The 13,635-nt window shown below is 36.8% G+C and overlaps 1 protein-coding gene across 1 annotated transcript in view; it reads left to right on the forward strand.

Moving 5' to 3' along the window:
* Window positions 1-13,006, forward strand: part of LOC120767725 — a 94,406-nt gene extending 81,400 nt beyond the window's left edge. Inside the window, exons 2-3 of the mRNA XM_040093934.1 lie at window positions 10,542-11,363; window positions 11,456-13,006. Of these exons, the coding sequence (XP_039949868.1) occupies window positions 10,542-11,362 (821 nt within the window). The 3' untranslated portion in view covers window position 11,363; window positions 11,456-13,006. The remainder of the gene's footprint in view (window positions 1-10,541; window positions 11,364-11,455) is intronic.
* The last annotated feature ends 629 nt before the right edge of the window (window positions 13,007-13,635 follow it).

Genomic DNA, 13,635 nt, shown 5'->3' on the forward strand with positions numbered 1-13,635 from the left:
TCGCCTTGGAATGCATTCAAAGTTGCCACTAATCTAAGTTGAAGTTGGAAATCTAGCATAAATTCGTGATTCTTATAGAAAAGTGTTTGCTAATGAGAGTAGCAGAGACATTAAAGTAACATTTCGAGCAACAAAAACAAAATACGTTCCATAGGATCTCTTACACCACATAAAATATATTTTTAACAGATGGACTAGGTTAGGTTAGGTTATAGCAGTCAGCTGTTACGCCATACATAGACCTACTAGTCTTTAGTAATGACAGATGTAGTTTGTTGCCTCGTCTAGTCCTTTGAGTACCAAAGTTCCTAGATAATGTTGAGTTCTATATAATGCTGGACAGAGGCCTAGGTGGTGTGTCAGTGCCTTTCTAAAGCCTACTACTCTGTACTTTCTGCATGTATCGATTAATTTAGACCAGTTATGAATGCATACTTTTCTTTGCCAGTATGGCTTATCTCCCCTTGAATGTTGCACTCAGAAAGTTTGTAAAGTATGTTGGTGATTTTAATCCAAATACCAGGTTTCTCGAGGTTATTCATGGTTCCTGAACTAAAACCGCATCGTAGCCGATCTTCTCTGAATTGTGAAGTAGTTCTGCAGAAGCAGTTTCAGCTCTATCGCTTTACGATTCGTATCCGTGGATATAAATTACTCGGCCTTCCTCCATGTTTACAGCTAAAGCCAACTTTTCCTCCTTCTCCTTCGTGTTTTCGGGCTTTACAGCTAAGTCTTTCATGTACTTTCGCTTTGAAAATTGACTTTGCTCTCAACCCCTCCTTACTGGGATTGGTGCTCGGCCTTATTTATATCGCCGATTTAGCACCTTTGGCTTCCTCCGGAGAGCGTAGCATAGCTTCTTTCTCTGTACTGTTGACGTTTTCAACGCTTACAAGGTCTGAGGTCGTCCGTCCCAAAACCGAAAATTTTCTGTTCACCGAAGTATTTTCTCAATAAATTGATTGATTAATGTGATGTGTGCGAAGTGGCCTCGTTTTGTTGAAACCAAATATCACCGAGATCACGAGTTTCAATTTCAGGTATCAAATAGTCGGTTATCATGGCAAGATAATGGTCGCCACTTACGGTTACGTTCTCACCGGCATCACAAATATGAAACCACACCAAACTGTTGTTTTTTCGGGATGAAATGGCAGCTCTTGCATATCATGAGGTTGCTCTTCGTGCCAAATGCGACAAATTCGCTTGCTTACATACCTATTGAGCCAGAAATGAGCCTCATTGCTGAACAAAATTTGGCAAGAAAACGACGGATCGTTTTGGAACTTTTCACGAGTCCATAGAGCGAAGCGACACTTGGGGCGGTCGATCGGCTTCAATTCTTCCACCAGCAGTATTCTGAACGCGTTCAATATAAGATCTCGATGTTAAATACATGAAGTGGTTCCATGCGTACGTCCGAGTTACAGCGAACAGCGGCGAATAGACTCTCCACGGTCCTTGCATACACTCGCAGTTACGGTTGCTATATTTTCTTCACTGCGCTGTGCTGGACGTAGTCTAATCGGTCGAATGTTATTCAATGATGAATGCTGGGTACAAGATGGCTGATGGTGTTGTGAATAGTACGCTCAATAGGCCGATTGGGTTGACCATAAGTTGAGCGAAGCGCCGAAACATACAAGTATTCTTTACAGAACGTGAATTTTCGTCATAAAGTTGAACGGAATGTTTACGCTGTTCTTTCCGTGATGAAATGTCAAACAATATTGAACAAAAATAACATGATAGCTTGACACAACTCACACGTGATCTGGCCTTTGGAAAAAGTACCTCTACTTGGATTATACATATAGTATAAAATTATGAAACATTTCACAATTGATAACAATATTATAATGTATTTTTATTATTTTTTTGTTTATTATTTGTTATATTATTAATAAATAAAATGACAACATAATTATAACAATAGTTCAGTCTTTCTAAAAAATAATACTTTCTTTGGCACTTATGTAGACATTTATATATAGAAACAAAAGTGACACGTGAAACAGCCTTAGAGTGGATGAGACCAGCCCCATTGCCTCAGGGTGGTAGAATGTATGTATGATGATTTGTTTTCTTGTTTTTTCTTGCACCTTCACCACTACTGGCTACACATACGGCCTGCAAGTGCCCAAAAACAGGCCTTTCCCGGGCGGACAGCGTATCTTCATGATCAAAATCATATTGATTAGCACCAAAGAATGCAGCAACAGCAACATGACTTTCCTCCGACACAACATTATGCGTGAGATATTATGCAAAATAACGGTATGTATGACTTTAAACTAATTTAAGCCGTTCCAAATTGAATTCGCACAATCTGATATTATTTATATGCGCTTTGTACTGTTATGTTTATCATTTGCTCTTTGTTGTAGGCTAAACCGCAGCTCGTCTTCGACTAATTAAACCGAGAATATCGAAAGTGATTTATATGCATGACTGTGTATATATAAACGCATCACTTAATTAAACCCTGTAGGAAAAACGCCTGGCAGCATAACGCTTGCTAAGTTCATTGGCTTATTTGCCTATTTGTTTAGTGAATAGTTTCACTAAAATTGCAATAACAAATGTTTACACTTGTGCCATAACAACAGCATTCACTGAACGGGGTTTGTTTGTAAGTATGTAGGTATTTAAATATATATGTATAAGTATGTGTGCTTGTAAATATAAACTTGTGCATATGCAGGTGTGTAAGTCTGTTAATATGTCTGTGAGGAGGTGGCGTCTACTGAGTGGGCGGCAATGCATTCACACGTCAAATGTAAACAGATGAAATGATAAGAAAACGCTTTTACGAGTTCGTAATAGCTAAGTAGCTCATGCGATTACTGCTGCTGGCGTCGTGGTGTATATAAATAAGTCAAATCGCACATTTCCGTGAATGCGTAATTGTTGTGTTTGAGGCTACTGGATTTCCCCAATCAGCTATTGTCTAATTCTGTGTAAGTGTTAGCTCAGTCAGCAAACGCATCGACATAAGTATGTATGTATGTATGTTTTCGCGTGTATTCCTAGGTATGACTTGATAACAGCGCCGATTACAATCAAGCTATCTCATAACAGAATCACATTTAATAATATTATATTAATTGCCTCTGCATATATGCAAATCTTACTGTTATTCCATGTAATTATATAGAGTTGTGACACAAAGTGTTCAAGCGTATCTCTGGAGGAATACCCAAACAATACAAGCTCACCTAATATTCGCACATCTGAACATGTGAAATGTAAAGCAGAGCACGTGACTGCGCTGGCTATTCAAGTATAATCAATTAGTACTCTCGAGACTATTCAGGCGTTCTTTGTAAATAGCATGGATTTTAGTGAAAATACAATACTGAGTGGGCTTGCGGTACTTTTTGTTTCACAACGGTCTGATTATATATATAATGTTAAAAATATGTATTATTTCTTCGGGTTTATTTAGCCGATAGTCTGACTCCCTTTTCGAACGATTGAGGGACAATTTCTAGTATTTCAGCTCTTTGGTCAAAAATGAAGGAGGATTACCTTAATCAACGTAGACGTATCCTACTGTGCCCTGTGTAAATCTCACAAGTTGCATTAATTTGTTTCTGTGAAAAGCGATCAATTTCTTGAACCATTTTGTAGCGAAGACTCCTAAACACTTGTTGCAAGTGGCATCTTCAACTCGCTCATTCCTTTCCCCTCCTTTTCTTTCCTCTCCTTTCCTTTCCTTTCCTTTCCTTTCCTTTCCTTTCTTTTCCTTTCCTTTCCTTTCCTTTCCTTTCCTTTCCTTTCCTTTCCTTTCCTTTCCTTTCCTTTCCTTTCCTTTCCTTTCCTTTCCTTTCCTTTCCTTTCCTTTCCTTTCCTTTTCTTTCCTTTCCTTTCCTTTCCTTTTGCCTTTCCTTTCCTTTCCTTTCCTTTCCTTTCCTTTCCTTTCCTTTCCTTTCCTTTCCTTTCCTTTCCTTTCCTTTCCTTTCCTTTCCTTTCCTTTCCTTTCCTTTCCTTTCCTTTCCTTTCATTTCTTTCCTTTGCTTTTCTTTCCTTTCCTTTTTTCCTTTCCTTTCCTTTCCTTTCCTTTCCTTTCCTTTCCTTTCCTTTCCTTTCTTTCGTCTTTTCCTTTCCTTTCCTTTCCTTTCCTTTACTTTCCTTTCATTTCCTTTTTCCTTTCCTTTCCTTTCCTTTCCTTTCCTTTCCTTTCCTTTCCTTTCCTTTCCTTTCCTTTCCTTTCCTTTCTTTTCTTTTCTTTTCTTTTCTTTTCTTTTCTTTTCTTTTCTTTTCTTTTCTTTTCTTTTCTTTTCTTTTCTTTTCTTTTCTTTTCTTTTCTTTTCTTTTCTTTTCTTTTCTTTTCTTTTCTTTTCTTTTCTTTTCTTTTCTTTCCCACCCGTGCCTTTCTTTTCCTTTCCATTTCTTTCCAGTCAGTTACTCAGTTGTTTTAGGATTCAAAATGACGAACTTTAAAAAATCTGGTGCTAATTTTAGGACGAGAGATCATTCAAGAAATTCAAATTTCCAATGGGTTTAGATGTGGCTGTGGACATGCGGAACACAGTTAATTATTTCTGTTCTTCAGCTGGACTGTAGGTCCTGAAAGTTCTTTGTACTCGAGTTTTATTCTTAATCGGTCGCAGTTTTTGCGACTATCTATCATACATACAAGTATTTATGTGGGTATGAGATTCATTTAAATCCAGTACTGTTTCTGTATAACTTCGAAAAGCTTTTTGGAAAATTCACTCAGAGCTATCAAGTTTTGTCTCAAACGATCATAAGATGGTTAGTCGCTCACCCAGTGACGTTCACTTAACACAAAGTGCTGGCCACTTCAGTCCGGTCAACGTGTTTATAATTCAACGGACGCATGTTTAAGTGACCTCATTCACCAGTCACAAAGGCGAACTCGTTAACTGACATGCAAACACAGCGACTGCACATAAACTCTGCACCCAGATCTATATTTGTGCTACGAGTATAAACTTGACAGCAACGAGAACAATGAATCATTTGAGTGGGTCAACCGCTTTTTACCGCTACTCACGCGCTATATACATATAAGCACATGCTACATATTTATTTATACAACTGCTGGCTGGCCAACCCATAAGCCACACTGCGCGCTTCCTCATTGCATTCAACGCTGCTCAACTGACCGTACTGCATTCATTGCCGTGGCTTCTGGTGTGGTCACGTTTTCGACGCGTATACTACTGCCTTCAGCCGGTAAGCGCATGAGACTGACACATTTTTATTGCTTATTTACTCACACTGACGTTGCTTTTCTTATTTGCGAACGGGTGTGTGTATATTCTGAGCTGTTGTTGTCGTTGTAGTTGTTGCGCATACCGAAGTGCGCCACCGTCTGCTTCCGATTATCAACAGCAATATTGCTAATTAAATGCAACGCTGCGTAGCATCGCACGTAACTGTAAGATTTAACGCTGTGCTGTGACCCATTTTCCGGAATTAACTCGTGTGCCGTGGCGCATGTACGTATACTATATATAGATAAACATATACATATGTATGTGTATATACAACAGGCGTTTGTGTGTTTTAATTGTGGCTGCGTGAAATGCTGGGCGTTGGTTGACAACACGTGATCCACTGGGTAGGCAATGCCAATTACCATTGCTTTTATTACAATTCGGTTTTTTTTAACAATAAAATTTCCATTAATTTTATGAGCGTTTTGATTAAAATTTGCGTAATTCAATTTATTATTGAAGTTATTTGTTTAGTGATTTTATGGTAATTTTTCTAATTACTTTAATTTTTCTAATACTTATGTACATATTGTGATTTTTGTATTTATTTTGATATGATTCAATTTATCTAACAAATTTCTTTGTGATAAGCAGTCGAATATACATACTTACCTACTATGGCAAAACTGAACTCATCACTACTAATAAACAAAAATCCACTTGTTTTTTGTGACATGAACAGAACAAAGTGTTGATTATATAAAAACTAGCTGACCCCGCAGCCGCAGTGCAGTTTAATAAACATAATTTTTTTGATTTCTGTTCTGGTGCGTAAATATACAAAGAAGATGGGTTTCCAACTCGTCAACACGCGACATATATCTGGCCAATTTTCGCTGGAAATTGAATACGTGTGAAATGAAATGGTTGTCCCTTGTATTCGATAACTGCGTCAGAATCAGTCGGCGCATGAAGATTTTGAAACATAATAATGACAGATCCAACTTTGAGACGCAAATGATGCTGGGGCATACCAAGGCTCTCCAAAGAATTTGGAAATTCCACTGGATAATTTACGAGTTCGTCTTTCTTGTCAAGACGATCGATCGATTTATATGAGCGCAAACCTCCCGAAATTTGACTTTGAATCTTCCAGTTTAAGTCATTAGCGTCGGTATTTTTGGCAACTAAAATTGCGCGTGCACTCAAGCAATTGCAGTTACGATAATTTTGCCAATGTGCGGATAAACATTCGTGATGAGTTCATCTTCCGTTGAAGTGAATTGACAAAAGGGATGTGAAATTGATATCAAACCACTGGAAGTATCAACCGAAATTTGCACATTTCCAATTCTTAGCGAATACAATGTAAAATGTCATCGGCAATGTCATTTTTTCGTATCCCATAATTAACGCTTTAATTTGAAGGCTGACATGTCGAAATGATCTTCGCGAAAACTATGCGAACGTTCAGTGGCATGCGAAGTAACTATTGCATTGTCCTTCGTCTGTTTCCAGTGATTAGCATGTTCCAGCAAACGCAACTGCTGGCATGCTTCTCAAAAGTTGCACACACTGTACCATTCACAATACGCAATGACTTAAATGAAGTTGAACCGCGAGACGCACAACAGTCGGAAAACTTTCATGAATTGCAAACCATATCAACCCATTTGATACTGCTGATCTCATATTGTTCTAGGCCAATAACCGCTATGTGGCTTTCTTTGGTGACGTAATTGCAAACGTATTTGATCGATTTCACCAATCTACAATATTCAACATTGACATGAGTTTTGAATGTGAATTAGTCAAAAGTGGCGAATATGGTACGATCCATATGTTTTCAACTTCGATGTGTTGTTAACGTCGATATGTTTTCAACTTCGATGTGTTGTTAACGTCGATATCGTCGTCTGGTGAGCGACGCCGATATAGTGAATATCCATCATTTTCCATTTCCGTTTCCGAAAGAAAAGCACATGAGTAGTGTTTCGTGCATTTATTGTCAGACATACAAACCAAAGTGGGATTGTAAGGTTCCCAAAGTCCATGAACCATATTGGTTTTCACCACTTCGTATAATTCTGGATATATCTCTGAATCAGGAATTTCCGCTGAAATGATTTCATCAATTTGATCTGGTGTAATCACCATCTGCATCCAAAGAAGAATGTGTGCGTGCGGCAACAAGCAACAGAATACATTCAGCATCTAACAGCACCATATATACCATAGGTTGCTTCAAGATAAAGACCGCCAAACATCGCAGCTATTGTTTAAAAAGTCGTGCTGTGATACCGTTACGATCGCTAGCTGATTGACCGCGATCCCTAATTCCGCACGTATGTCATCGCATTTTGGGAGTACTTCTTGCCTTTCTTTGGGCTGCCATACGTTGATGGCAAAAAGAACGCCGACAAATATTAGCGCGACAAATTTCAATCAGTAATTGATCACTTCGTCTGAAACACACATAAAGTTTTCACTGAATAATTTTCAATAATTTTTCCTTTGGATAGCCGGAATAAAAAAGCAAGCGACCGCAGTTGAACGATTCCAAATATTTTACATTATTTACATTTATTGAAAAACAAAACAAACAAATATTGAAAAAAATGTGTATGAAAAATGTTAGTTTTCGGAATTGTCCAATTTTCCGACTTCTCCTCATGAAAAGTATAAGGTATTTGTTTCTAAACGTTTCCCGATCCACAACAAACAACCTTTAAAAATTTCATCAACCGTTCTCTTAGTGTTACTAACAAACAAACATTCATTGTGTATGTATGTATGTAACGTTTGTATGAGAAAAAAAAAGAAAAAGGCTGTTTTTAGGGGTTTTCCGGAAATTATTGGAATTTTTTTTTCTCCCCGTTAAAACCATCTTTGAACTTCAATCGAACATTTAAGAAAAAGAATTGGCTAAAATTGGTCCAGGCGTTATTGAGGTTATGAGCGTACATACATTTTGGCGATTCATTTTTATTTATATATGTACATAGATTGCTACAAATGCAAAAAATAGCTACAGATTTCTTCTATTACCTATATTTTTTTTGCTATCAGGATTTTTGTTAAAAAAAAAAAAATAGCGAGATATATTATTGTTATATTATTTTATTAACCAAAGAGTACCTTAAAATGTTGCTGTCGATGTTTTCAGCGATAATTTGTTTTGGAGTATCCCTTAACAATGTCCAGCAGTAATCGGCAAGCAAACTGGCACTCCACTTGCCTTGGTATCGTTTCTCCATAGCAGAAATGACTTGGTAAACCCCTAAATTTTCGGGGAAAAAATCCAGATGGGAGTCCAAAAAGCGAATTTTAAGGCACATTTTGCAATCCATTTTTTTTTAAAGGAAGTAGGTAGTTCAGTCACAAGATCTTTGTAATGGTCAGCTTTCTCATTTCCAAGAAAATGTTTAACAATGCTTTTAAAGGCACTCCAGGTTCGTATTACAGTTTCATTGAGCATTTCCTCAAATGTTTTATCTTTCGTTAGTTCTCTTCTTTGCGGACTCACAAATATGCCCTCCTTAATTTTTGCTTCACTGACTCTTGGAATATTTTTTTTTTTTTCAAATATTTACAAGAACCCTCTTGCATTTCTGTCGATTGCCTTAACAAAATTCTTCATTAAACCCAATTTAATATGCAAAGGTAATAGGTAATATCTTTTTGGGATCATCTAGAGGTTCGCTGATGACGTTTTTGTTGAGGAGTGAATGCCTGACGTACTGGCCACTGCTTCCAAGAAGAAGGCTACTACTTTTAGGTCTCCACATATTGCCCAACCATACTCTAAAAGAAGTCTGCTGAATTCTTATATGTTTCCTTCATATGGACCGCACGAGCTAAGGGCACAGATGGTTATTTATTACCGTTATGAACCAATATCACCTTTAAACTAAGTTTAGAGGAATCAATGAATAGACGCCAATCACGTGGATCATGTTTCTGTCCAATTGAGTTAAAGAAAAGGTTAACTTCTGAACAGTATACTAGATCCCCTTCTGGACGAAAGCAATTTGTGAGGTCTTTCTGCATTTTTCTGCAAAAAGTAATATTTACAGCATTTTGGAGAAGGTTCCTACCTTTTAGTCTGGATGATAAAAGTTCGGACTGCGATTTGTGTGTGAAATTAAAACGACACCGTTGAACATCCTGGTAAATCTAATGAAGGGTCGGTTGTCACTTCCCTTGCGGTTTCTGTAAAATCCGTGGAAGGGCTAGTCGATTCTAATTCTTCATCGAGACTTCAAGATTCTGGTGCTTTTGGAATAGGAAGTTGTTCACTGATGGTAAATTACAGTACTAAGAATTTTCATGTCACAAATTATGTGTCTACCAGTATTATTTGTCTGCTGTTCGGTCGAATCCGTCGTTGTATTACTAGGTTTAAAGAGATTCAGTCTCGTTATAGCGCCTGACTCGGAAAACAGGTTCTACGGAACAGATCGTTTGAACAGTACCCGGCCTGCCATAGCAAAACACATTTTCTTTTTCGTTTTTTATTCAACATAGTTCTTATTATAGCGATCCTCTAACTTTTCGGTATCCTTTCTGTAGCAGGATTTGTCATTTGCTTGAAAATAAGGCGAGCTTTTTTTTGTGATCTGAGAACAGGAAATAGTCGGTGAGGGCCAGACCTGGAGAATACGTTGGATGCGAAAGAATTTCAAAGTCCAATTCATGGATTTTTGCCATGATTTTCTATGACTTATGACACGATGCATTGTTTGGGCACTTTCATTATTTTTCCAAATGTGGCCGTTTTCGTACTTCAAACGGTCTAATAACGCTATGTGATAGTCGCTGTTGATGGTCCTTCCTTTTACAAGGTCAATACATATTATTCCATGCGCATTCCAAAATACAGACGCGATAACTTTGCCAGCAGACTGTTGCGTTGTTCCACGCTTTGGAGCGGTTCCCTCAGATGACTGTCGATTGGACTTCGGCGCGAAATGATGGAGCCATGTTCCATTCGTTGTTACATATCGACGTAAAAACTCGGGTGTATTTCGCTTGATCATCTACAAACACTGCTCTGAATCTTCAACTCCTCGTTGTTTTTGGTCAAAAGTGAGCTCGTGCGGCAAACAGTTTGCACAGAGCTTTCTCATACCCAAATGTCGTGATTGATATGATGTACACGTTCAGTTGTTATCTTTAGAGTGCCTGCTATCTCGAACAACTTTTCTATGTTGTCATCCGAAATTATTTTGTGGACTTTTTTGATGTTTTCGTGGATAATATTATCATAAAAATTTTATAACAATTAACTGCTTTCAGAACTCATTACATCTTCTTCAACTAATAAGCTCCCTTACTATCTTGTACTTCCAGTGGCAGGCGGACGCACCTCATCCACACTGCGCATACGTGGCCCAAGCGACGACAGTGCAGCCGACAAATCCTACACAGAACCGTTACGCGGTGAACGGTTGCATATGGAGGACGAAGAGGATGAACACGAATTATCCGAGAACTTCGTCTCTTCATCCACGATGGGACCGGAATTGGTGCGCGCAATAATCGACGAACATATGGAGCTGGACAATGACACACTCGATGAAGAAGACTGCGAAGTACATTCCATAACAAGTGGGGCGCGCTATCACAATGACATTGCCGCCACCACCAGCAACAGCAATAACAACAATCATGACAGCCAAGCACGACAAATGTTGCATTGCACCGTTAAAACAGTATTCCCAGCACCAGCGCTGAGAGACAAACAATTGCTGGCAACACACACAACGAATTTGAGCGCCAACAACTGCAACAACAACAGTCACAAGCGTCTTTACGGCAGCGATGAAGAGGACACCGACTCCGACACATATTCCAGCATGTGTGAGATCAAGAAAACCGAAGGTCTGCTATCGATAGCGTTGAAGACGATCAAATTGGTGAAACGAAATCAATTGTTGCAACGACGTCTGGCGCAGCTGCAGGTCGAGACATCGGAGTTCATACAATCGGTAATGGCAAATCCGGAGAATCGACATATTCGCGGTAATATGAACTCGCCGGCAACAACAATATCGTCAACACCGTCATCACCTTCAATGCCTTCGCCGTCAACCGAATCACCGCTAACACCGTTACAATCGCCAACAACAACAACAACAATGCAGCAGAGTCAAAACGCGGCGGAGGCCTAAAATGTTGTCTGCACTGGAGGTAGCCTAAGCGTAGTTTTATTGTAGCGAGCAGCATGTTGCTGACTCTTGGCCACATGTTGCACACACACTAAAATGTAGCTTGGACTGGAGATAGCCTAAGCGTAGTTTTATTGTAGCGAGCAGCATGTTGCTGACGCTTGGCCACATGTTGCACACATACTAAAATGTTGCGAAGCACAATTCAACCAACATTTACACATATACTTATGCATAGGTATGCACACACACATACGCATATATACAAGTACATCATTTGAGTGCTTTGCTTTTGCGCGGCGTGTTTTTGTTTTTGGTTTTTCTTTTGTTGGCAGCCAATCAAGCTGCTTGCATTGCATACTTGCAGGCGTACCTCAATTCTATTTCAAAATGTGATAAATCAGCAGAAACAATGCAAGCACACCACAGCGCAGCCGCATTTTATAAATTCTATATAAAGAAATCAAATCATATACACACATAGACATACATAATATGTTAATATATAATATAAAAAGTAATTAATGTATATAAAATAGTTATAAATATGCTACAGCTATGTGTATAGTATACACACATACATACATAAGTATAGGTGATGAAATATTAACAAAGCAAAGTTAAAGAAAAACCAACAACAACAACAGCAAAAAAAATATTACAACAAACATTTAAACACAGTAAAACTACTCATTTTCTAGCATTAAGGTATGTAACTAGTCACAACATACATACATACATAGCATACAAGAAGAGGGAGGGATGCGCGAAAGGCTGCGGTAGAGCTGCAGGCGACCAAATATTGTTGGCAGCACACTCAGCATACAAACATATTTAGCAAAACTGTTAGCATTGTAGTGATCTCAGACGAAAGTTTTTCTCCGCCTTTAAAGCAAAAATGAAAAACTGAAAAAACTCACAAAAAAAAAAAATTAAAAATTTCTCTAACAATCATTCAAAGCGCTATAACACATTAGTTGGCCACATTACTCCCGTTACGCATTGAAATTAAACTTTGAATAATAAAATTTTCAAAGTTTTTAAATATTTAAAAAACTTAAAAAATATTAGTGAATTTTGAAAACAAACACTGCTCACACAAAGAGCACATTTTCTGCTTACAACATTATATAAACATATGTATGTATATTTTAATGCATTTTCACCTTAATATTAATGCTTTTTGTACGAGAAACCTTTGCTGCTCCTAAAAATATGCCAAATATTCGTAAGCTTAGTAACGTAGCGTCTAGCTCGGCTTCTAGCTTTGTTCCAAATCAATTGCGTTTTTTTGTTATTGTTGCTTTTCATGCAAACAGGCTTTTGTAGCACTGAACAACTATAGTATTTTAACTGGTTACTGTATATGTATGTAGCGCGTAATAAATTCGTATTTATAATTTCTATATGGAAAATGTACTGATTGATAACTAAAAGTTTAACATTTTATTGAGCGTAGTGAATAAAATGTGAGCATAGTTCGTAAATGGTAGTGAGACGTTGAGAACTTAATATAGGAAATGCTAAATAATAGCCTCAGCAAGTAAGAAATGTAATGTTTACCAGATCGGCGAAAAAAATACAATTTAACAATAAAAATATCTTAAAAATAGTATTTATTTTGAAATTGTTTTCAATTTTTATATTAAATTTATGGCGACGCTCAAAGCTAAAAATTAAAAATAAATAAATAAATAAATCAAAATAAAAAATATTATTTTAATATTGTCTAAAAAGTATAAAAATTAGAACAAAAAATCGAAAATTGTTTCAAAATAAAAATAAAAATTTAATATCAGCAAATTTTATAAAATATACATATACATATGTATCTATCAAACAATATAAATTAAATTTTATTTGTATGAGAAACTAAAAAAATTTACTAAATCAGCCAAATGTATGAGAAATGTGGTTCTTGAAATGTCTTATGCCAAAATTAAAATATGGAAAGTTTTAGATTTCTGGAAATAAAAGAAATACTTATTTTAGTAATTCTAATATTTTTGCCGTTAATAGTTAATAAAAAATTATTACTAGTTTTTGTTTTAAAAAATCAGAAAAATTTGTTTTGTTACAATTTGTTAGCATATAAATTTAATGCTACAAATTTGTTAATTAAAATTAAAATTTTTTTTAAGTTAAAAAAGATTTTATTTTTGATAACAAATTGTCATTGAAATTACAAATAATTAGTTAATAATTTGAGCATTAATAAAATTTTTGTGGAAAAAATTAATTAAAAATAATTATAAAATAAATTTTAATAATTTATT

The sequence above is a fragment of the Bactrocera tryoni genome, chromosome 2 (assembly GCF_016617805.1).
Source record: "Bactrocera tryoni isolate S06 chromosome 2, CSIRO_BtryS06_freeze2, whole genome shotgun sequence".
Lineage (NCBI taxonomy): Eukaryota > Metazoa > Arthropoda > Insecta > Diptera > Tephritidae > Bactrocera > Bactrocera tryoni.